Raw genomic sequence first — 23,655 nt, forward strand, 5'->3', positions numbered from 1 at the left:
ATCAGAAACACAGCTACTCTCTTAGGCCTGTTAAAACATTTGTTTGATTGAGCATGGGTTATCAATATGAAAGGGATGGGGGTATTCAGGTAAGCCCTGTTGTCTAAGCCTTGCACACATATGAGGCCCTCTGTATATCTTTGTGCATTTGGCATGGCCTGAAGAGAGTTTCTAAATGTGCTCAATTGACCATGGTCTGTTATTACCTTCTCAATCATGAAGAAGTTGCTGAAGGCATTGAATCAAGCACACTTATAAAACTTTTGAAGATGGTGTGCTTTCTAAAGACCAGTGCCCCCCTCTTTAAGAATGTTAGACATTCCTCGGCTTCTCCAACTTTCAATGTCTGAAGGCTTAAATTACAGCTTCCACCAGTAAAGAATCTTAATACCCTCTTCTTACAGTGCTCTGTATCTACTGAACATGTGTATACTAAGTCACAGACTTCTCCTGGCACTTGTCTCTTAAGTGGAACATGTGAAAGGCTGCTTATAGACTTGTAGGCAAACAAAAAGGCTTCTCCAAAGGAATCAATGCCTGCTCAGGATTGGAGCACCTGTGTTCACAGATACTCCTTTTCACTGGTGTGATTCATCATTATAGGCAGCAGCAGGAATGGTTAGATGGTGGAGACAGGAATAAGGGGATACAGCTCTATCCTGTTCCATGCATATAGTGTAAGTATGGAGCCCCATGTGAAAAGGGATCCCGAGGACAAAGGGAAGGCAATACTGATAGTGTCAAACTTCTCCGTGCATTAAATACACTGGACAAGCAAGAGTACTTCCCCCTGAATATGATGCCACAACTGTGAAGACTCTGCCTGTATGGAATGGTCCTTGATATGAGATACACCAGGTTCAATCTCCATGATATTTAGGAAACTAGAGAGGAGGTCTTTGTTTTACTGATCCCTTATCCAAGCAATTTTTTTTTGCATTTGCATTTCCCTTTTCTGAGAAACTTAAGGTGGCATATGCATCCATTCTTGTAGCTACCCAGTAAACCTTTTAGCTAAATTTAGATTTGAACCGGTATCTCTGAGGTTGATGTCCAACATGGGAACCACTACACTACATTGGTTCATTTGCTATGCTGTTGTTTGAAACCTTTCTGCCTTTATATTATTTATATATATTAGGATGATTTTATAGTTAGCTTCTCTCAGAGTTATTTGGGTTTAATGCCGATGTATGCATTTTAAAAATAAATATTTTAATCAATAAAAATAGCACCCTTCATTCCTCCTTCCAAGTTATCAGTGGCCTTGAAATCAGCTCAGTCTAAACTATGTTGCTTCCTGGATAAACTGGAACAAACCTGGTTCAATGGCAGCAAATAGAGTATGACTAAGAAATATATCTTGTGAAACTTTGTTGAAATGACTACCACATGCTCAATATATCAGGAGTTAAAGGTTAGGCCAAAAATCTGGACAGTTTCTCCTTGGCTGCAAGTACTTAAGAAGCTGCTTAGATAACATGCAAAATTTAATGTCCCTTATAAATATGTGTATCACCAAAGTTCTGATGATCAAGGAGTTCTCATACATTAACCAGTAGATGGATGGATTATATCAAACGATATGTATGCTTTCATTATTAAGAAAATGCTTCCAGATTTCAATGGATCACAACGTGATTAATTACACATGAGTCTATACAGATGGGCCAAATTACTTGAGAGTTTTAGGCAAGACTGTTTGAAGCCACCATCAGATAGGATGGTCATGACTTGATACCCAAGCACCATGGCATCTGTGTATGTCCAGAGCATTAAAGGAAATTAATAATTTCAAGGGACTTTTCTGAGAGTCCTCAATCCCACCTCTTCTGAGACAACTCAAACAAAGTCATCACTTGATATGGTATCCTAGAATGTGCATGCATTATTATGCGGGGAAACCATTAAGTATCAAAAGAACATACCTGTTCTGGTTTCAGCCCAGGAGGTACCCAAGCATACTCTTCCAAGGCACAACCCGAGTCATCGTCAGAAGTAGAATTCCGCTGGAAGTCAAACATCAGTTTGGTCACAGTCTTCTCCATTTCCAGAGGCATCACGGTTTCAAAATGCTCTGACTGTGGGCACTTACAATGTCGGCAAATTTTCCTGGAGAGATTAAAAGAAAAAGCAAAGAAGAGGGAAGGTTACATTCTGATGTTGCTGTTATGAGTGGGATTTCGCTTATTAACAGTAGCCACATGATATTAGCATGCACCCATTGCACCCAACACAAGGCAGTGGCAATGAGGGAGAACATTAAGTTTCTACAGATACTGTAGATTCTTCTCTCCCTCTGAGGCCAGGGCAGTGGCAATTGGGTTGGAGGAGGAGCCTTTCATCAGTTTCTGGGTCTAAGCTTGGTGGAACTGTGTCTGAATCTTCTTATCTCCTTCCCAGACCAAACAATAACAATTGCAATGGAGGAAAGGCTAGGGGACAGTCTAATTAACCATCTGTAAGAAGCTGAGCTTCTTTGTGGCTGAAGAGTGGGGTATACTCTAAATCAGCCCCTCCAGGTGTTTTGGACTTCAGCTCCTAGAATTCCTGACCATTGGACAAGCTGGCTAGTGCTTTGGGGGGTTGGTCCCAAACACCTGGAGGGCCACAGGTTGTGCAGACCTGATCTAGATGCCTGCTGGACCAGGACCTGATTTCACTACTTTTTTCCAACAAAGTATGTCCCCTCTAGGAATTTTCGAGGTCCTCCAGATGATTCTATTATATGCTTCCACTAGAAGTTATTATAGAGTTCTGTTGATATGATCTAGCAAATCCTAGATCTTCCTATTATTTTCTAATTCCTCCAGAGCAACTTTATGGTAACTTCTGGAAGAAGTCATTCAGTTCAATAAGGTTTGCTCTTACACAGCCAAGCCAAAAACAAAACAAAATAAAAAACCCTCATTATCTTGGTTTTTTAGGCCTGTTATTAGGGTTTTTTGGGGTGCTGGTTTCTTAGATATGGTTATTATTTTTATGGGCAAGCATTTGAAGACTGGCATGTGGCATATATCCTGTTTCTCTAGGTGGAAACTGGTACCAATTTTTGAATCAGCAGGTCAAATATACCCAGAAACTGACAGTGTATCTTCTCTCCCTTTGAGGTCAGGGCAAGTGTGTTGGCCAGAGTTATCCATCATCATCATCATCATCAGAGGCTGGACAGCCATCTGTCAGGGGTGATCTGAATGCAATATTCCTGCTTCTTGGCAGGGGGTTGGACTGGATGGCCCATGAGGTCTCTTCCAACTCTTTGATTCTATGATTCTATGATCATCATCACCCCTTGCTTTATCTCCCCAAAGGGAACACAAAGTGGCTAATGATTTCCATGATTTTCTGTTTCCGTGATAAGTTCAGAAATGCACCCCCCGCTACAAATACAAAGATAATATTATATATGAGCAGTACACTTGCTTGCTACTATTCAAAGCAAATGGCTATTGCTTGTGTAATATGATAATGTGGGGAAATGAGATTTGTTGTTGGGTAATGAGGAGTGGTGGTCTTGGAAAAACAGCTGTCTGCACTAAGGCTGAATGGGATCAGCACAGTATAATGTCTAAATGTAAATAGCAACCAGTGCTTCACAAACTGGCATAGGACACCAAAGCAGTTTTGTAAATAGACACTGTTTGTTCGTTCATTCTCTCTCTCTCTCTCTCTTTGTGTGTGTGTGTGTGTGTGTGTGTGTGTGTGTGACAGAGAGAGAGAAAGAGAGAGAATTAACTAGACCACCCATGTTGAGCTAACAAGTGGCAGGAGATGCCAAAGGTTGAATGCATTTGATGGATGATCACAGATACACCTCTTCTCTTGCTCCTCCTTTGACAGCCCCCATAAATACACATACAGTGCCAGATCATCAGCAGGTTCAAATTACTGAGCTGAAGAGAGGACACATGCAGTATGCAGTATGCTAAATGTCAATGTAAACAGAAAGCTTAGCATGGCAAATTCCATTACAATGACCGCACATCCCAAATATGGCTGGACTAAATTAGAGGAAGCAATCAAAGTCACACATCAGCAGTTAATACAAGATTACCCATAGATCTGTCTTACAAAGTGCCTCTCTCCAAGGCAGCACATATTCCTTGTATATGAATGATGAAGAATTTGAGATCTCCAGCTAAAGCATTTCAAGGGGAAGAAAAGATATTTTTTGGGATAACAAGGCTCTCCTTTCAGCACTTGTCCCCATGGCTCAGTAGACTACGTCTATCATATATTCTATTGTTTCTCCCCCTCCACTTTTGCTTGTCTTTTAGAAACCTGCTTACTGACAGATATGACTGCTCAGCACAGCACCTATGGAAATTGATGCGGCAAAGGAGATAACATAATCTGTACACAAAAGGAACAGAGATTGTTTCAAAAGCGTGATGCAAACAGGAACAGCCTCAGGGAAAAGAGAGACAAAAACGGTATCTCTTAAAACTCTTTGAACTGGCAACTTCAGGCACAGGAGAAAAATGTATTAGGATTAAAACCTGTTTCCACAAGAGTTGCTGTGGCTGTTGATGTGTGCCTACATGTTGTTTCCGACTTATGGAGATCCTAAGGTGATCCTCTCACAGAGTTTTCTGGGGCTGAGAGTATTTGACTTGTCAAGGGACAACCAGTGGGTTTTCATGACTAGGTGGGGATCCAAACCTTGGGTTCCAGAACCAAGGTCCAACAGTCAAACCACTATACAGTGCTGGAGTAGCTACAACAAAATTGTGATAGAAAGAACTGCAGCAAATAATATTGTGACAAAATAACCCGCATCCAAAAAATGATTACGGCTCATACTTTTATGCCTCAGACACTATACCAAAATATGGAATTAAATCTGTCTCTCACTATTTGTAGAACCAAATCTTATGTGCATTTTTGGTTAATGGGTTCACGTGTTAAATTTTCAATTCAGGAAAAGAAATTGTTCTGCAGGAAAAGAGGACATGTGCTCTGATTATTATAGGTGACATCACAGCATACAGAAATGTAAAAGAAACATCTCTTAACATGTGGAGGGGAAGAGAAAAAGCTTTCTTTCTTTTCTTTTTTACCATGGTGCAAGCCATCTGGAGTTTCTGTGAGTAGTTGTGACAAAATAATGATTTGAAATGACTTCCAGATTAAACTCAGCATCATTTTATTAAAATTTTGTTAATCTATAGTACTGTAATCTGATATCAATTTTGAAGTCAGGATCACAGTATGAATAAAACAGCTATATACTCTGAGGTGGAAGAAACCGGTTATCCAAAAGTATGGCTGATGAAGATCCGTGAAGTAGCAGAAATTGACAAATTGACTATATTAAAGGAGAAATCTTTGACTAGCTTTAAGAAAGACTGGAGCTTGTTCGTCACAACAACAATGGGTGTATTTAATAACTCTGGGATCCATAAATTACACACTATTGTGTAAAAGGAGTATCATAGAATCATAGAGTCATAGAGTTGGAAGAGACCTCATGAGCTATCCATTCCAACCCCCTGCCAAGGACAATCGCATTCAAAGCATCCTCAACAGATGACCATCCAGCCTCTGCTTAAATGCCCCTAGAGAAGGAGCCTCCACCCCACTCCGGGGCAGAGAATTCCACAGCTGTCACAGTTAGGAAGTTCTTCCTAATGTTCAGGTTGAATCTCCTTTCCTATAGTTTGAAACCATTGTTCTGTGTCCTAGTATCCAGGGCAGCAGAAAACAAGCTTGCTCCTTCCTCCCTATGAGTTCCACTCACATACTTATACATGACCATCATGTTTCCTCTCAGATTTCTCTTCTTCAGGCTAAACATGCCCAGCTCTTTAAGCTGCTCCTCACAGGGCTTGTTCTATTTTAGCCGCCCTCCTCTGGACACATTCCAGCTTGTCAACATCTCCCTTCAATTGCGGTGCCCAGAATTGAACACAGTATTCCAAGTGTGGTCTGACCAAGGCAGAATAGAGGGGTAGCATGACTTCCCTGGATCTGGACATGATACTATTTATGCAGGCTAAAACCCCATTGGCTTTTTAAGCTACCACATTACATTGTTGGCTCATGATCAATAAGAGATGGCATCCACTTGATAGAGTGGAGAAATTGTAGTTTATATTTAAATTACTTAGGTTGTTGTCATTTAGGTGTAGTGTATAATATGTAGTTGTGTAATTTGTGTAGCTTTATCTATCTAGAATACCTGTGTGTTTTATTTTCTGTTTATCTCAAATAAAATTATTTTAAAACAATTATTGAATCCACAGCATCGATTTTTTTCGAATTTGCCTAATCTGAGCAAATACAGATTTCCTTCCCAGGCAGTTCCTACATATTTAGGGTTGGGGTGACAACTTCCAGGCCCCTGTATTCAAAGCAGATGGAAGTGTAGCATCTGAGCATTGCTCTTTAGAATGGCCCTGTGCTTGTTCCTTCTCCTGTGAACCCAGCGATGCAAACTTTCTTAATGCATTTTATCCATCACTTCACATGGCCTATGAATAAACTAACCTCGACTGCCTCTGAACCCAAACTTCCCTCCAGCCCAAAGAGCACAAATATGCACTGAGCCAAAAGGCTTTGGAAAGTCAAACCAGGGAGAGTTGCCAAGTTTTCCCATTTCCTGCTTTTCATCAGATTTAAAATACACACAGATGCAAATACAAGATGAATGTCTGGTTTGCATCTAGCTGGTCAAAGAGTCTCAGCACAGCCCATGGCTGTTATACTAATATTAAAAATGTGGATCACCATTTCATATGAATGCATTAATTAATCAGCTACTGCATGAAGGTCCTCTACTTTTCACCCTAGTAATGGATTCGGCTGTCATTTCCACCTCTGTTCATAATGTAGTGTTGAGCAACTCAAAATGCTGGGTAATTTATTAACTTTCATGGATATATTATTCACCACTTTGGTCAGCCCTCAAGGCTCCACTAGCTTTAGAGTGGCCACACTGGACCCAGTGCCAACCATACAAAAACTGCTTAGAAGACTAGAAGTTTCCCTTTTGAAAAATGGCCGTTCTCACGGAGCTCAGTACTATTTCACTGTCATTCCCAGGATTATTAATCATATGGATCCCTGCAGAATATGTCTGTGAACAGTGAAAATATTTAAAGCTTTGGGAAGTCATAAAATAACGTGTGGTACCAGGAGGCAAAGTGGAAAAGAAAACAACAGCATTTTTTTCTAGAGAAAAGTCAAACTGAATATGGGAAGCACAGTCGGTAAATTTATTGCATACAGCAAAATGCCACCCACATCCTTATGGCCACATCCCATGTCTCCAAGCTCAGTTTTTTTTTAGATTATACTCATTGCATGGAAGTTGACAAAACACAGCTCCTTTGAAGAGTCATAGTGTAGTTAGAAGGTGAGGGTTTGAGCACTGGATTAGAGACCTCATCACGTGGAGGTCCTTGATACAGTGAATCCATAGAGCAGTGGGGAAATTGTGAAGCAGCGGGGCAAATCTGTCATCCAGCACACTGGATCACCCGCTTGATCATCATATACCAGAAAGTGGACCTTTCTGGCTTCCTCCTGTACTGTCCCCAACATTTTCAATCTGAATATGGGTAGTCTCTCATGTTCAGAGTTCCCTGTCATAGAAAACTTTGCTGATGCAGCCCGCACAGAGCCCCAATGGAAGTAGCTGCATGTCATGTAAGGAGATCTGGTGATTTGGGAATGTGATGAGGTTGTAGGACTCTGGAGATCAGGGTTCATATTCCTCTCCTGCCATGGAAACCTTGTCAGAAAGAGGTAACGGAAATTATCTCTGAAAAAATCTTGCCAAGAAAACCACACAATTCAGAATTACGTGAAAATACACAACGAAGTTAGGAGATGCTATATGACCGAAAGGTAGGCAGTTCAAATCCGGAGAGTGGGTGAGCTCCTGTTTGTCAGCTCCAGTTTCTCATGTGGGGACATAAGAGAAGGCTCCCACAGGATGGTAAAACATCCGGGTGTCTCCTGGAAAACGTCCTTGCAGATGGCCAATTCTCTCACACCAGCAGCGACTTGAATTTTCTCAAGTCGCTCCTGACACACACAAAAAAACCAATAAATCATATATTTAAAAATATATAAATGAAAGGTTATTATGCAATACTTTATATCCCCATACATGTTATTATTACAATTTATGAATCTCTTATAAGGGGTTGGTTTTAACTCCTGTTTGCTAGTAAAACTGAATTGCAGTGTCGCGAAATGATGCATGTCTAAAAAGTGAGTCACCAACATTAAATGTTTGGAAATCTCTGCTATAGATAATACTTCTTTCCATGAGGTTGGGGAGTATATTTTATATGTGTATATATTTTCATAGAATCTCTCTCCCACACATATGTTCTTGGTGTATATTTTACTAGACAAGTAATAAAAATAAAAGATATATAGATCAGATTTCTTTGTGCTACTCTGATGATGATGTAATGAGCAATGTTTCATCAACTTCTGCATCATTAGCATAATGAAAAAGGAGGCATTTTGTGTGCAAGGAGTTGTCTGACTAAAAAAGCCCAGAAGTGGTAGAGACCTGAGTTTAAAAGTGCAGCATTTGGAAAAGTTGTTTTTACTACAAATCCCAGAACTTTCTGGATCTATAGTGCTAATGGTAGCAAAAGTCTGGGAGTTTATTTATTATTTACACCATTTCTACCCCAGCTTTCTCTACCCTGGAGGGGACTCAAGGCACAGTTGTAGTATATAAAGTAGTGTTTCCAGTTTCTCAAAAGAGGCAACTTGTGGTCAGCAGCCTCTCTTTCTAATCGTATTGATAAATTTAACCCAGGGTTATTGCTGGATAATTTTAATGGAGAAAACACAATGATTATGATAGAGACCAAAAATGCTGTGTTGTTTTTTTTCAAATGACAAAGTGTATGTCATGGATTAAACTCTCTCCTTTTTGCTTTTTTAAAAAAATCCAGTTTATGGGACCAAAGGCTCTGCCATAAATGCAACTGAAGCTGTATCATCAGAACCGCAATTGCTTAACTACACAGAATATAATTCACAGACATTCTTAACAGTCTACTGAAGAAAGGAAAAACGCAAGGAAAACAGAGAGGAACTGACAATGCAGTTACTGTTACTTTAACCGGCAGAGATAGTGTTTAGCCGACGGAGCATACGCATGAGGGAAGAATGTACATGTCTGGAAAAACTCAGGATTCTTGGCCAGCATGTCAAATGCATTACCATATAAAGAATAACAGCACAGAGCAGGTAGAGAGAGGCATGCTGTTACAAAAATATAAAGGGGGTGGCAGTCGTGGGGGAGAAGCCATTAATTTGATATACCCAGACATAAGTACAACTTAGAACAATATTTGCTCTTTGATTAATAGGTCTTTTATCTGCGGAGCTCTTTAGAAAAGCCCGACTCCCCCTCGCCTTGCTCCATTGCAGAGTTGTTAGTGAAAACACTAGCCACATTTTCTGCAACAAGAAGAAAGCCAAGGGGATCTTTCAACATCTCTCTGTAAAATGTAATCTCCGACTCCTGCTCCAGTACACACACATCCACACTGAATTCTCTCCGGGTTTGTTATCAGATCGAATTTTCCTTTTGGACATACATTTCTCACCAAAAGCTGCAGGAACTGGGGGATTTTGTAAAGCTAGGGCTCATTTGGTATAGTTACCAGGGGCTTGAGGGCTCACCTAAACTCATATAGTCAGAAGCAGCATTTTATAGACAAAAGGTCCACGGAGGAATAAACGCCTCTGTCAATCAAACACTTATTTCATTTGCTTACTCAGTATATTGCTGTTGCCAGAAAAAATGTAGAATATAAAGCAGTAAAAGCAGTGGGGTGTGCACATAAGTTCACAGATGCATGCAAATATGCGATGCTGGAAGGCTAAATTCTTCAGCCAGCAGTATTAATTTTCAGGGTTTTGCAGGTTAGCCGAGGGCCAAATGGTAAAATCCATGTGGCTTTCGCTATAAAGTTGTTTGTCTTTTATATATATTGAACAGGAATCCAATTTGGGTTTGCCTTCCTTTCCTTGTAAATTTACCTTAAGGTATTTTTTTAAAATAAAATATTCAAATAGAGTTTTTCAATATATGGTAATATGAAGACAAACTGTCCACTGTTAGCATTTGTGAAATTGGTACCCATCTCTTTGCAGAAAGGGCAGAAAAAAGAGATATGTTGTGCAAAGCACTTGCCTTTTATGTGGCTTGTTCAGCCATTCAGTAGATTTATCTTAACACCCCCTGAAAAACATGAGCAGCTAAATTGCATCCGAGCTTTTTGCAAGCATTATTAGATGAACCTTTGAAAATCTGAACTGGTAGGTGGCACATTTATGCTATTGCAAAGAGACCAAGCCATCACTTGAGTTTTATGCATGTTATTATTTATTTCAGGTGCAAATATTTACATCCCCATTCTTCAGGCCTAGCAAGCTGTTGTATGTAAGTGAGGAAGAACCAAACAAACACTACCTTCAATGCTAATAATGACCAAATACAATAATAACAACAGCTGGAATAATGGTTCAGTTTGGGAAATATCTGGTATGATAGAAAATGAGGAAGCAAGCTTGTAATGGTCTAAGTTGGACATATTGTTTTATATGCACATACACTTTTTTGTCGTGTCAGGAGTGACTTGAGAAACTGCAAGTCGCTTCTGATGTGAGAGAATTGGCCGTCTGCAAGGGCATTGCCCAGGCGACACCCAGATGTTTTGATGCTTTTATCATCCTTGTGGGGGGCTTCGCTCATGTCCCCGCATGAGGAGCTGAAGCTGATAGAGGGAGCTCTCCCCAGATTCGAACCTGTGACCTGTTGGTCTTCAGTCCTATCACCACAAGGGTTTAACCCACTGTGTCACCGGGGACTAAGACAATGCTATTTATGTCTAGATCCAGAAAACCCAAGTTTACATTTTAAATATGCCCTGTTTCTAGCTGTTATACAAACAGAGAGAAATCTATGGGCCAGCATTTCAGAAACCAGAGAGAAGCAGAACAAGACCCTGAATAATTGAGGGCAACTTTCAATGCTCTGTACTGCTAGTTATTCTGTACCATGGCTAGCAAAAGCTAATTAAATAATGAAAAACGGGGATATTTATATGAAAGTTAATTTGCATAATTTAAGATTGTAAAATGTTAGTCCCCTTCTAGTTCGGAACAGATTAGGCTAGGCATGCATTTGGGGTCTTTGTGTAAGTATGCAGTATACTCAGGAGTATCCAATGTGGTCAGTGGTCCATGTATTGGGTTTCTTATTTCACTATTCTAACTATTCATCTGTATTTAAAGTTATAGTAGACTCAAGCATAACCAGAGCTGTCAGCAAGTATGTGAAATAAATAATTAACTGGTGAGTCATCCTTATGCTTCCAGTTCCAAGAACCAGCTTCTTGTTCATCTTACCTGAAATCCCTTGACCCCTTTAAGTGTGAATACAAGACTACAAGGCTAGTTTATTTAGAGTTTACTTGTTCTGGAACATCATTGCTACCCCCCCCCCCCCCCCCCAATTTCTTGATATATGCAAAGCTTTGTTCTTGAAGCTACATGGAGCTGGCTGAGATAATCTTGATGAAACAGTCAAGAGGTGGGAAGAATGGAAAATGGATTAAGACTCAGGTGAGTAATTATTATTAAGAGTTCAAGTGACAGCAGAAGACAAACTGTAGGAATAAAAATATAAAATAGTGGGATGCCCATGTAACCACAATTAAAACCAAGAATGCTCTCTTGCATTTGCAATTTCTGACCCCCCTGTAAGCTCCAACAATCACATCTGGCATTTAGTTAACAACAACAGTTGGTTTAAAGACTATACCTAAGGCTATACAGAGAGTCCAAAATATCTTCCTGTCCAAAGTGGAGCAGAAACGGGTTCCTACACATCCACCCAAGTCATAGAATGATAGGCTCTTCTCACCCCTCTCCTGTGAAGCAAGAAGAGCCCAAAAGGAATACACAATTACAGCACTTCTGAGATATGCACAACTTCTGTTTAAAGATATCCAAAGATGGAGTGTCAACAACAATAAACAAGATTACTGCAGTTAACAGACCATTAGGTGGTTATTGAGATTTAGGTTTTGGCAATTGAAGCAGGGGGAGAAGAGGCTTTTTGTTTTTGTTTTGGCAGGAGAACATGATAGCCATGTATAAAGATTAAAAAGAACGTTATACTGAAAATGGAGCAGAAGATTCTACCTGAATATTGGGAGGCATGTCCTGAGGGTAAGATAGTGGAATATGCTGCCTAGAATCATGATGGAATCTTCTTCTCTGAAGGTTTTTAAGCAGAGGGTAGATGGCCATATTTTGCGTTTGCTTTAATTGTATATTTTTGCATGGCAGGGGGTTGGACTGAATGGTCCTTGTAGTCTCTTCCAACTCTATGATTCCATTTTATGATCTATTCTATTCTATTATTCGAGGCTGAGGCTGGAGACAGTCACTAACAGCTACCACTGCTGTGTAGTACTCCAGACCTCACTTCAGCTGTGGGGTGGCAATGGAGGAGCCACTGTCATTGAGGCTGCTGCTTGTACAAAATTTGGCTGTGAAGCTGGCACCTCTCTTTTCCCTAACCCTGTCCTCTTCCCAGATGCAGGGGAGCCCAAAAAATGCACAACAGACTTTACCACAACATCTGCTGCTGCCCTATGCCGTTTTATATTATTCCAAATCCAAAGCAAGCTGTTCCAAGCATTTGAGATAAGGATATTCAACCTATACGTGTATTGATGAAGCTTATTGTCTTTTCTAGCTGCTGTATCACACTGTGTGCTGACTCATATTAAGCATGTGGTGTATAACTCCATCTTAAGACTGCTAACCAGGGTAACCAAAGGCATTGAGATTTGGGCCCAAGATCGGAGACTTAGATTAGCCTCGTAATAATGTCATAGGAAGAAAATGATGGTGATGTTACAAAAGCAACCCCACAGGATGTCCTTAATCACAAAACATTATTTCATCAACCACAATTACATGGAGTACTCACATTAAAACAACCCCACACCAAGTCTAACAAATGAGAAAAATATTATTAGCAACCTGATGGTTAGTTTTAGCTACAGTAAACTCATTCAATCAAATGTAGATAAATCACACTGTGTCTAGTCTAGTGAGGGCTAACATGGGGATTGAGCATAATATACAGAACTTGCATCCTTAGATTCCAAAATCTCACGCAACTAACACCTGACCAGGAAACACAACATCTTGGGGAAGACCAGAATGGTTTAGATACTGATTAGTGGCTTGTCCCTGATCAGTGTGCGGGGGATAGCCCTGACTGGGACAACATTTCACAAGACTCATACTTACACAATCATGCAGATGTTCCATCCTCAATCATAGACCAGGTGCAAAAGGAACACACTCAGGAAAATGATAGGCTCTTGGATGAATCTCAATGGATTGTCCTTGACAAATGCACTGGGGAGGTTGAGGAGGAGGACAACACTTTACACCTACATAATTCACATCAACTCTTTTCTGGGGACCTACACACTATATTGCACAAAAGGGTCCCTGTCAATCCTCAAAGTAAGCAGGTAGGCGACTCCCTCCTTAAAGGAACAGAAGCCATCATTTGCAGACCAGATGGGATGGCTCGAGAAATATGCTGCCTCCCGGGGGCAAAAATACACCATATCACTAAGAGGCTCACCAGGCTCCTCAAGCCCCATCACTGTCCCTCTCTCATGTTGATTCATGTAGGAACCAATGATACTGTTAGGCATACTTTTCAAAAGATCATAAATGATTTTTGAGCTCTTGGAACAAAGATAAAACAGTGTAATGTATAGGTAGTCTTTTCATCCCTCCTCCCAGTTGTAAGACACGGCCCTACAAGGGCCAGAAAAATAGTACAGGTCAATAATTGGCTCGGAAAATGGTGTCAGGAGGAATGCTTTGGCTTCCTTGACCATGGCCAGCTTTTCCAGGAGGATGGCCTGGCAAGGGATGGGGTGCATCTCACACAAGTAGGAAAACACATTTTTGCTCACAGACTCGGAAACCAATAAAAACAATAAAAAGGGCTTCTTTTCTTACATCAGTAGAAAAAGGAAGAACAAGGAGGCGATCGGGCCTCTGTGAGGAGAAGATGGGGCAATGCTGACAGGGGATAGGGAAAAGGCAGAACTACTTAATACCTTCTTTGTCTCAGTCTTCTCACAAAAAGAAAGTCATCTTCAACCTCAGCAAGATGGATTAGAGGACATCCAACCCCAAACTGGGAAACAAGTCATCCAGGAGTACCTGGCAGCTCTAAATGAGTTCAAGTCCCCAGGGCCACATCAACTACACCCAAGAATATTGAAGGAACTAGCCGAAGTCATCTCGGAACCATTGGCACAATCATCTTTGAGAGTTCTTGGAGAATGAGAGAAGCCCCAGCAGATTGGAGGAGGACCAATGTGGTCCCAATCTTCAAGTAGGGAAAAAAGGATGACTCTAACAATTACCGTCCGGTCAGCCTCATGTTAATACCAGGCAAGATTCTGGAAAAGATTGTTAAGGAGGTGGTCTGCAAACATTTAGAAACAAATGTGGTCATCGCTAATAGTCAACACAGATTTATCAAAAACAAGTCATGTCAGACTAATCTGATCTCCTTTTTCGATAGTTACAAGCTGGGTAGATGTGGGGAATGCCATGGATGTAGCATACCTGGATTTCAGTAAGGCCTTCGACAAGGTCCCCCATGACCTTCTGGCAAATAAACTAGTCCAATGTGGGCTAGGCAAAACTACGGTTAGGTGGATCTGTAATTGGTTAAGCGGACGAACCCAGAGGGTGCTCACCAATTTTTCCTCTTCATCCTGGAAAGAAGTGACGAGCGGAGTGTCGCAGGGTTCCGTCCTGGGACTGGTCCTGTTCAACAACTTTATTAATGACTTAGGTGAAGGCTTAGAAGGTAGGATCATCAAGTTTGCAGATGACACCAAATTGGGGGTGGGGGGATAGCCAATATTCCAGAAGACAGGAGCAGAATTCAAAACGATTTTAACAGATTAGAGAGATGGCCTCAAACCAACAAAATGAAGTTCAATAGTGACAAATACAAGATACTCCACTTTGGCAGAAAAAAATGAAATGCAAAGATACAGAATAGGGCAGTGTTTCTCAACCTTTTTAATGCCATGACCCCTTAACACAGTTCCTTATGTTGTGGTGACCCCCCCAAACATAAAAATAATTTTGTTGCTGCTTCATAACTGTATGTTTTGCAACTGTTATCAATTGTAATGTAAATATCTGGTGTATTTTCATTGACTGAACCAAATTTGGCACAAATACTCAATACACCCGAGTTTGAATACTAGTGGGGGTGGGGGGTGATTTTGTCATATAGTTCACCTACAATCAAAGAACATTCTGAACTCCACCAGCAATGGAATTGAACCAAACTTAGCACTCAGAACTTCAATGACCAACAGAAAAAACTGTAAGGGTTTGGTGGGCATTGACCTTGAGTTTTGGGGTTGTAGTTCGCCTACTTCCAGAGAGCACTGTGGACTCCAACAATGATGGATCAGGACCAAACTTGGCACAAATACTCAATATGCCCAAATGTGAATACTGGTGGAGTTTGTTGAAAATAGATCTTGACATTTGGGAATTGTAGTTGCTGGGATTTATAGTTCACCTACAATCAAAGAGCATTCTGAACCCCACCAACAATAGAATTGGACCAAACTTCCCATACAGAAACCCCATGACCAACAGAAAATACTGTGTTTTCTGATGGTCTTGAGCGACGCCTCTGACACCCCCTCGCGACCCCTCCAGGGGTCCCGACCCCCAGGTGGAGAAACACTGGAATAGGGGATGCCTGGCTCAAGAGCAGTACATGTGAAAAAGATCTTGGAGTCATCATGGACAACAAGTTAAACATGAGCCAACAATGTGATGCAGTGGCAAAAAGGCCGATGGGATTTTGGCCTGCATCAATAGGAGCATAGTGTCTAGATCCAGAGAAGTCATGCTGCCCCTCTATTCTGCCTTGGTTAGACCACACCTGGAATATTGTGTCCAATTCTGGGCACAACTGAAGAGAGATATTGACAAGCTGGAATGTGTCCAGAGGAGTGTGACTAAAATGATCAAGGGTCTGAAGAACAACCCCTATGAGAAGCGTCTTAAAGAGCTAGGCATGTTTATCCTGAAGAAGAGAAGGCAGAGAGGGGACATGATAGCCATCTATAAATATGTGGGAGGAATTCATAGGGAGGAGGGAGCAAGCTTGTTTACTGCTGCCCTGGAGACTAGGACACGGAACAATGGCTTCAAACTACAAGAAAGGAGATTCCATCTGAACATTAGGAAGAACTTCCTGACTATGAGAGCTGTTCAGCAGTTGAACTCTCTGCCCCAGAGTGTGGTGGAGAGCTTTTAAACAGTCATGGAAACCCATTGGAGAACCTTGAGCAAGTCATATACTCTAAGCCCAGAAAATCCTGCAATAGATTCTCTTTAGGATTACCATCAAAGGACTTGAAAGCACAGAAAAATAACAACAATGGATGAAGTAAGAAAAGATATGAAGAAACACCTGGATATATTTCACTGTGACCAAGGCAAATGCTATGGAATGAGGGGGGTGGGTGGGTAGAATTTTGAATTTTTAAATGTATTGAGTTTAGCAACTGCATTTCCCAGCAAAGCCCGTGGTGAACTGGTTCACTGATTCAGAAAAGAGGAGTTACTCTGCTTGAGGGAAGAGTTACAGAGGGCAATAAAGGTCTATTTGATCAATATTTCTCCTTGATGAAAATACCAGCAGTGAGGGGGAAGCAGCATTATCACACCAGGCCAGGGAAATCACATACTGAGGCCCAAAGCAGGCATTACTTCTGAGTAAGAAAGGGCTCTAGTGGGAAAAGAACTTTACTCCTTCCATCTGCCATACTTCCCATTTGAATTGGGTCCCTATTTGTCATTTATATTGCACAAGAATTATTCATTACAGAAAAATAAATGCCTCTGAGTGTTAAAGGAAAATGGAGGAGAGGAGCTACGGGACCTATTGTTGCTCTTCATTTGAGCACAATCTGGAGGGTGAAATATTACTCAATAGATCTTGGGTCAACAAACAAGGCATCCCTGGTTGGGGGGGGGGCGGGCAATAGGTTAAACTTTTGCGCTGACAGGACTGCTGACTGACAGGTCAGCGGTTCGAATCTGGGGAGAGCAGGTTGAGCTCTCTCTGTTAGCTTGAGCTCCCCATGTGGCTACATGAGAGAAGCCTCCCATAAGGATGGTAAAGCATCAAACATCCGGACATCCCCTGGACAACATCCTTGCAGACAGCCAATTCTCTCACACTAGAAGCAACTTGCAGTTTATCATGTAACTCCTGACACAAACAAACAAACAAACAAACAAGGCATTTAAACAAGGCACCATATATACCTCAATCTAATGTGAAAATGTCAGTCCCTGCTGAGTGACTATATTCTCTTTTGGCTCTGGCCATTGGCTCCCAAGGATATATAACTGTTGTAATGTTTTAAATGTTTAATGTGTATTAATTTTAATCTTAGTTTAAATGTTTATTTTAATTGTTTGTTGTTTTCAAGGCATTGAATAACTGCCTATGTGTAAAGCCACCCACCTTGAGTCCCCTTCGGGGTTGAGAAGGGCAGGGCATAAATATGATAAATAAATAAACCCTTGACATAAAAAAGGTTTTGCCCCTTTAAATATGTATAGGTTATATTTAAGTTGTGGGTTCTATAAACACTTGCTATGGAAACAACTGTGAAGCAAATTGTAAAAATTCCTTCCTTGGACATTTGTAAAAACAAAACAAACCTGGACCTCCAACTGTCAGGAATGAGGATATCCTGCCTGAGAGCAACATAGAGTTGGACTAGATAATCCAATGGGCTCAATTCAACTCCATTACAGAAGAAGCAGCCTTCTTTTTTGGAGACATCCACAAAGCTTAAGACAGGGGTCCCCAAACTACGGCCCGCAGGCCGTATGCGGCCCGCCGAGGGCATTTCTCCGGCCCGCGAGGCCTGGCCTGGCCACGCCCACCTGGCACCGCTCCACCCATCGCGGGAACTCTCTGCTCTGGCCGCTCTGCTCGTGTGGGAGGGAGAAGCCTTTTGTAATTTACCTGCCTCCTTGGAGATCAGAGCGGCCGGAGCAGAGGGTTCCTGCAAAGGCCGGAGTGGCGCCGGGTGGCCGTGGCCAGCGGCGCCGGGTGGGCGTGGCCAGCGGCGCCGGGTGGGCATGGCCAGCGGCGCTGGGTGGGCGTGGCCAGGGAACACCAGCGTTCCCTGGCCACGCCCACCCGGCGCCGCTCCCGCCTTTGCAGGAACCCTCTGCTCTGGTCTCCAAGGAGGCAGGTAAACTACAATTCCAAAACCAAAGGACACTGCCCACTAAACCCTTCCAGTATTTTCTGTTGGCCATGGGAGAACTGTGTGCCAAGTTTGGTTCAATTCCACCTTAGATGGGGTTCAGAATGCTCTTTGATTGTAGGTGAACTATAAATCCCAGCAACTACAACTCCCAAACATCAAGATTCTATTTCCCCCATACTCCACAAGTGTTCCCATTTGGGCATATGGAATATCAGTGCCAAGTTTGCTCCAGATCTATCATTGAGTCCACAGTGATTGATGGAGGCAAGGGAACTACAACTCCAAAACCAAAGGACACTGCCCACCAAACCCTTCCAGTATTTTCTGTTGGTCATGGGAGAACTGTGTGCCAAGTTTGGTTCAATTCCACTTTAGATGGGGCTCAGAATGCTCTTTGATTGTAGGTGAACTATAAATCCCAGCAACTACAACTCCCAAATGTTAAGATTCTATTTTCCCCCAAACTCCACCAGTGTTCACATTTGGGCATATTGAGTATTTGTGCCAAGTTTGATCCCGATCCATCATTGTTTGTGTCCACAATGATCTCTGGATGTAGGTGAACTACTACGACAAAACCAAAGGACACTGCCCACCAAACCCTTCCACTATTTTCAGTTGGTTGTGGGAGAAATGTGTGCCAAGTTTGGTTCAATTCCATCGTTGGTGGGGTTCAGAATACTCTTTGATTGTAGGTGAACTATAAATCCCAGCAACTACAACTCCCAAATGACAAAATCATTTTTTGTGTGAAGGACATACATTGGGTTGTTAGGTGTCTTGTGTCTAAAATTGGTGTCAATTCGTCCAGTGGTTTTTGAGTTCTGTTAATCCCACAAACGAACATTACATTTTTATTTATATAGAAGTGTGGGTCTTTGTTTTTTGATTGGGGGGGGGGGGTGCACTGCAAATAATATATGTGCAGAGTGCATAGGAATTCATTCATTATTTTTTTTCAAATTATAATCCGGCCCCCCAACAGTTTGCGGGACTGCGACCCGGCCCTCTGTTCAAAAAGTTTGGGGACCCCTGGCTTAAGACATATATATGAGAGAATAATGGCCTTGATTCAGAAATCCTACTGAAGAGGCTATATGGGAAATCTGAAGGACAATAGCTATGATAGAAATTGCAGAGAATAATTTAAAAGAAGCACAGAGAACATGCTTTGGGATTTAGAGGAGATCTAAAGGACACTTTTCCAAACTTCTTATAAATGGGGAGCCAGAGTGTTCCAATTAAACTTCCCCCTGGTGGGCGAAAATGATGAGTTTCCTGAAGCAAAACTGCTTAAGTGACAATGAATCACTTCTTTGGCTCTGCCAAATTTTAACACTGTGTGGTTCACTGAAATCTCCTCCTGGCTTGTCAGCAGAACCAGCCTCCCCAGCTGCTCCGGCTGCTCCTCCTCCACTCCCTCATCCATCAATAGGGTTTTAATTTAATCTAATTTAGCTTCTGCTTTCTTGCCAAAGTTAGTTCTAAGTGAATTCTCCAAGCATTGATGCCAAGGTTGGTGTAGTGAGCACAGAGCTTGGCAAACGCTCCATGGCACAAATAGCTAGATGTTCCACTGAAATCAGCAGTACTTGCTTCCAAGAAAATATGCTTAAGATTGGAGCCTCACAATGAGAAAATTCAGGTTCAAATCCCAACTCAGTTAATAAAACACAACTTTATGGAATTCTTTTGTCCCATTACTTGGAGTGAACCTTAGATTTGCTTGCCCACTCTGAAATCCATCCTATGCAATTCTCACAGTGGAAGAAAATCATAGGGAGGATTTTGGCTCACAGGCTCAAGGACAAGAAACCACAAATATTGGTTTGGTTTACTAGGTATTGTCTATTTGTTACTGTTTGGAAAGAGTGTTTATAAACAGAACCAATATTTGCTGTACGTCATCATGGCCAAAACAGCTTTAGTGGAGAAAGGCAGAGCTTTTCTTCATTTGTGCAAAGTTATAGAGAGAACCCAAGAGATATCCGGCTGTTTCTTATCTGCTTCGAGCCCAAGCCTAAGAGAGATAACACCTAGTCTCTCATTTAGGCCTTCTGGCAGGTTCAGAAGGGTTGAGAATAAAGCAAGGATTTTTTCTGGTGCATGCTGCGATACGTAAGAGAAGATTTTTTAAATGGCCTCAGGTTGTTTACTTTCTCAAACTGCAGCCCAATGAGAGCTTATGAGAGAAGAAATTGCTGTCCCTGGGCATCCTTCTTACCGGGAAAAAACCAACGTGTAAGTGGATTTGTGAATGCCAGTTCAAAGAGATGATTCATAGAGCTGGAAGAGATCACAAGGCCCATCCAGTCTAACCCCCAGCCGTGCAAAAACACAATCAAAACCCTCCCAACAAATGGTCACCGCACTCCAAGGCAGTCCATGCCACGGTCAAAAAGCTATTACCATCAGGATATTTTCCCTAATTTTTAGATGGAATCTCTTTGTCTGTAGTTTGATTCCACTGCTCTTTGTCTGAATTTTTAGAACAGCAGAAAACTAATTTGCTCCCTCCTCACCATGACATCCTTTCAAATATTTAAGCGTGGTTAACATGTCACCTCTTAACCTTCTCTTCTCTAGGCTAAATGAACCCAACTCCTTAAAATACTCTACATAGGGCTTGGATTTCAGATCTTTACATGGATAAACATGGAGATGCCCATCCCAGCATAAGGAGAAGCCATTCAGAAAACCATTCAGCAACAGGGCCCTGTGACTCATACTACCTCCTAGGCATGGAGCTATATCATCTTCCAAATTGGCTCAGTTTGACATCTGCAACATGAGCATGTAACCAAATCTCATTGATTACATAGTGCACGAAATTATCCTTTTCACTATAGGATCCCAGATTAGCTGGGATTGCATTGTGATAATAACCTGCTGATAAATCTGAAATTTCCAGCCTCTTGCCAGAGGGTAACTTATTCTTATCATACTAATGTGCATTAATTGGCATACCTAATGCCAGAATGTTTGGGTTATCAGCAAGTTTTGTAAATGGATAGTGTTAAATCATTTAATTATCACTCTCAGTACTTTCTGCATGTAAGTTAATTACATTTCATTTCCCTTTGATTTCACTGTCTATAATCCTGTTCCCATCCATGTTCACAACTGAAGTGCTTCATGTATATGATGAAATGGACAAGCGTCTAGGAAAGCTCACTGTGTGGCACACATATTAGTCTTTACAGGAGCACAAGATTCACCACCATTTCCCACTACCACACCATGACCTCACTGTTAGCTAGCCATAGCCCGAAGTTACTTCAAGTCACTGATACCTTATAGGATGACAGTAATGGGGAATTTTACCAACCAGCCCCTCTTTGACCATCAACTTAGTACTGCAACTGGGCTTGGCTTGGCTTGGGGCTGCTGGCTTCTCTGCTGGCACTCTACTTTTGACTCTGTTCCTCCTGGGCTTTAGTAGGGACTTTTCTTTTGTTTTTGATTTGATTTTCAGAGTTTGGTTTTTTTGCGTGTGGAGACATTTTTTTTATTTTCTCACTGGCTCATATTTATCACTGATGACATCATTGATGGCCTTAGGAGGTGCGGTGGCTCAAGGGGTTAAACCCTTGTGCTGGCTGAACTACTGACCTGAAGGTTGGCGGTTCGAATCCGCAAGACATGGTGAACTTCCATCTGTCAGCTCTAGCTTCCCATGTGGGAACATGAGAGAAGCCTCCTAACACATCCAGGCATACCCTGGGCAATGTTGTTGCAGATGGCTAATTCTCTCACAGCAGAAGTAACTTGCAGTTTCTCAAGTCATTTCTGACATGGCGTTGACTAGAATGACAGCAAGGTTGATTTGCACTGAGCTTAACAAAATATACTATTTAATTCATACATCTCCACAATAATTGCAATTGGTTTAAAATGTTTTTAATATTTATGTATATCTTATTTCTGGACTTTATTATGCTTTGTGTGATTTTTGTCTTGTGTTTTGTGTTAAATGTGCTTTGATTTGTTTTGTATTATAATGTGAGCCACTTTGGGTCCCATTAGGAAGAAAAGAGGGATATAAATAAAGAATTATTATTATTATTATTATTATTATTATTATTATTATTATTATTATTTAGGAGGTATGGAAGAAAATATTTATTATTCAATCACCTGCCCTAGGACTACTTTTTATGGAATATAAAAACAGGCAAAAACCTGATGCACTCCATTACTGATGTATACTAGTAGGTACTGAAACTCATGGGTCTCTGAAAACTGACTTGTAACTTGCCTATAAATAAATGGAGGAAGCCTTCATCCATTTATTTATATGTATATCTTTCCTATCTAGAAGCAAGAAATGGGGTGTAGGGCTGCAGACTGCCACCTAGTGGATGTGATACATTACACTACCAGTGAACATGACCAATTCAGATTGCCTCGCTTTTTTTTTTAAAAAAAAGAGACTAACAGAAGTCCAGCCGTTTAATAATTAGAGGCATAAACACATAAGAGAGGCTTGACTCTCTAGGCAATCCACATGTTAGAATTTTCAATCTCTAAGAAGAAGCCAAGGGAATGGTTCTTAGCACAGCCTATCTTTTTCTCTGCTATCCAGTGGGATTGAATTTGATAAAATTACATCAGACAGAAGGAGTATTGGGCTGAAATTGCAAGGCAAAGCAAATAGAATTTTCTAACCCATAACATAAGCAAGCATTTCAGATTGGCTGAAATCTGATGAATTCAATACAAGTAAGAATCAGAGAGGCATGAAACAAAGCACATGGCTAGATTTAATACAAGATTTGCATAATGTGGGTGAGCCTCCACATGCAATAAAATGGCATTCATTTCTAATATTATTTCTAATAGAATTCACAAGGGAACGTAGGAATACTAAATACAGTAGTGCCATATTCTGGCAATTGGTTGGTCAGGATGAGGATGAATGTAGTGAATGTGATCTCCCTTAAACTGTGTGACATCTGTATGAAGCCTTTACTTGACATGTATGTAGCAGACACAGAGACACAGACTGTAGCCAGGAAATCAGAAGATGTTTATTTCTTGAGTGGAGAGCAATGACCAATCTCAATAAAATAGTGAAGAGTAGAGACATCACACTGACCACAAAAGTCCGCATAGTCAAAGCAATGGTATTCCGTGTAGTAACCAATGGACATGAGAGCTGGACCATAAGGAAAGCTGAGCAAAGGAAGATAGATGTTTTTGAACTGTGGTGTTGGAGGAAAATTTTGAGAGTGCCTTGTACCGCAAAAAGACCCAACCACTCCATATTTCAGGAAATAAAGCCTGA

At 41.2% G+C, this 23,655-nt stretch overlaps 1 protein-coding gene across 4 annotated transcripts in view; it reads right to left on the bottom strand.

Moving 5' to 3' along the window:
- Positions 1-23,655, bottom strand: part of PRICKLE2 (prickle planar cell polarity protein 2) — a 356,751-nt gene that overhangs the window by 106,347 nt on the left and 226,749 nt on the right. For all 4 annotated transcript variants that reach the window (XM_060766427.2, XM_060766426.2, XM_067463449.1 and 1 more), the window contains one exon: positions 1,929-2,112. In XM_060766427.2, the coding sequence (XP_060622410.1) occupies positions 1,929-2,112 (184 nt within the window). The remainder of the gene's footprint in view (positions 1-1,928; positions 2,113-23,655) is intronic.

Source organism: Anolis sagrei, chromosome 2, assembly GCF_037176765.1.
Source record: "Anolis sagrei isolate rAnoSag1 chromosome 2, rAnoSag1.mat, whole genome shotgun sequence".
Classification (NCBI taxonomy): Eukaryota; Metazoa; Chordata; class Lepidosauria; order Squamata; family Dactyloidae; genus Anolis; species Anolis sagrei.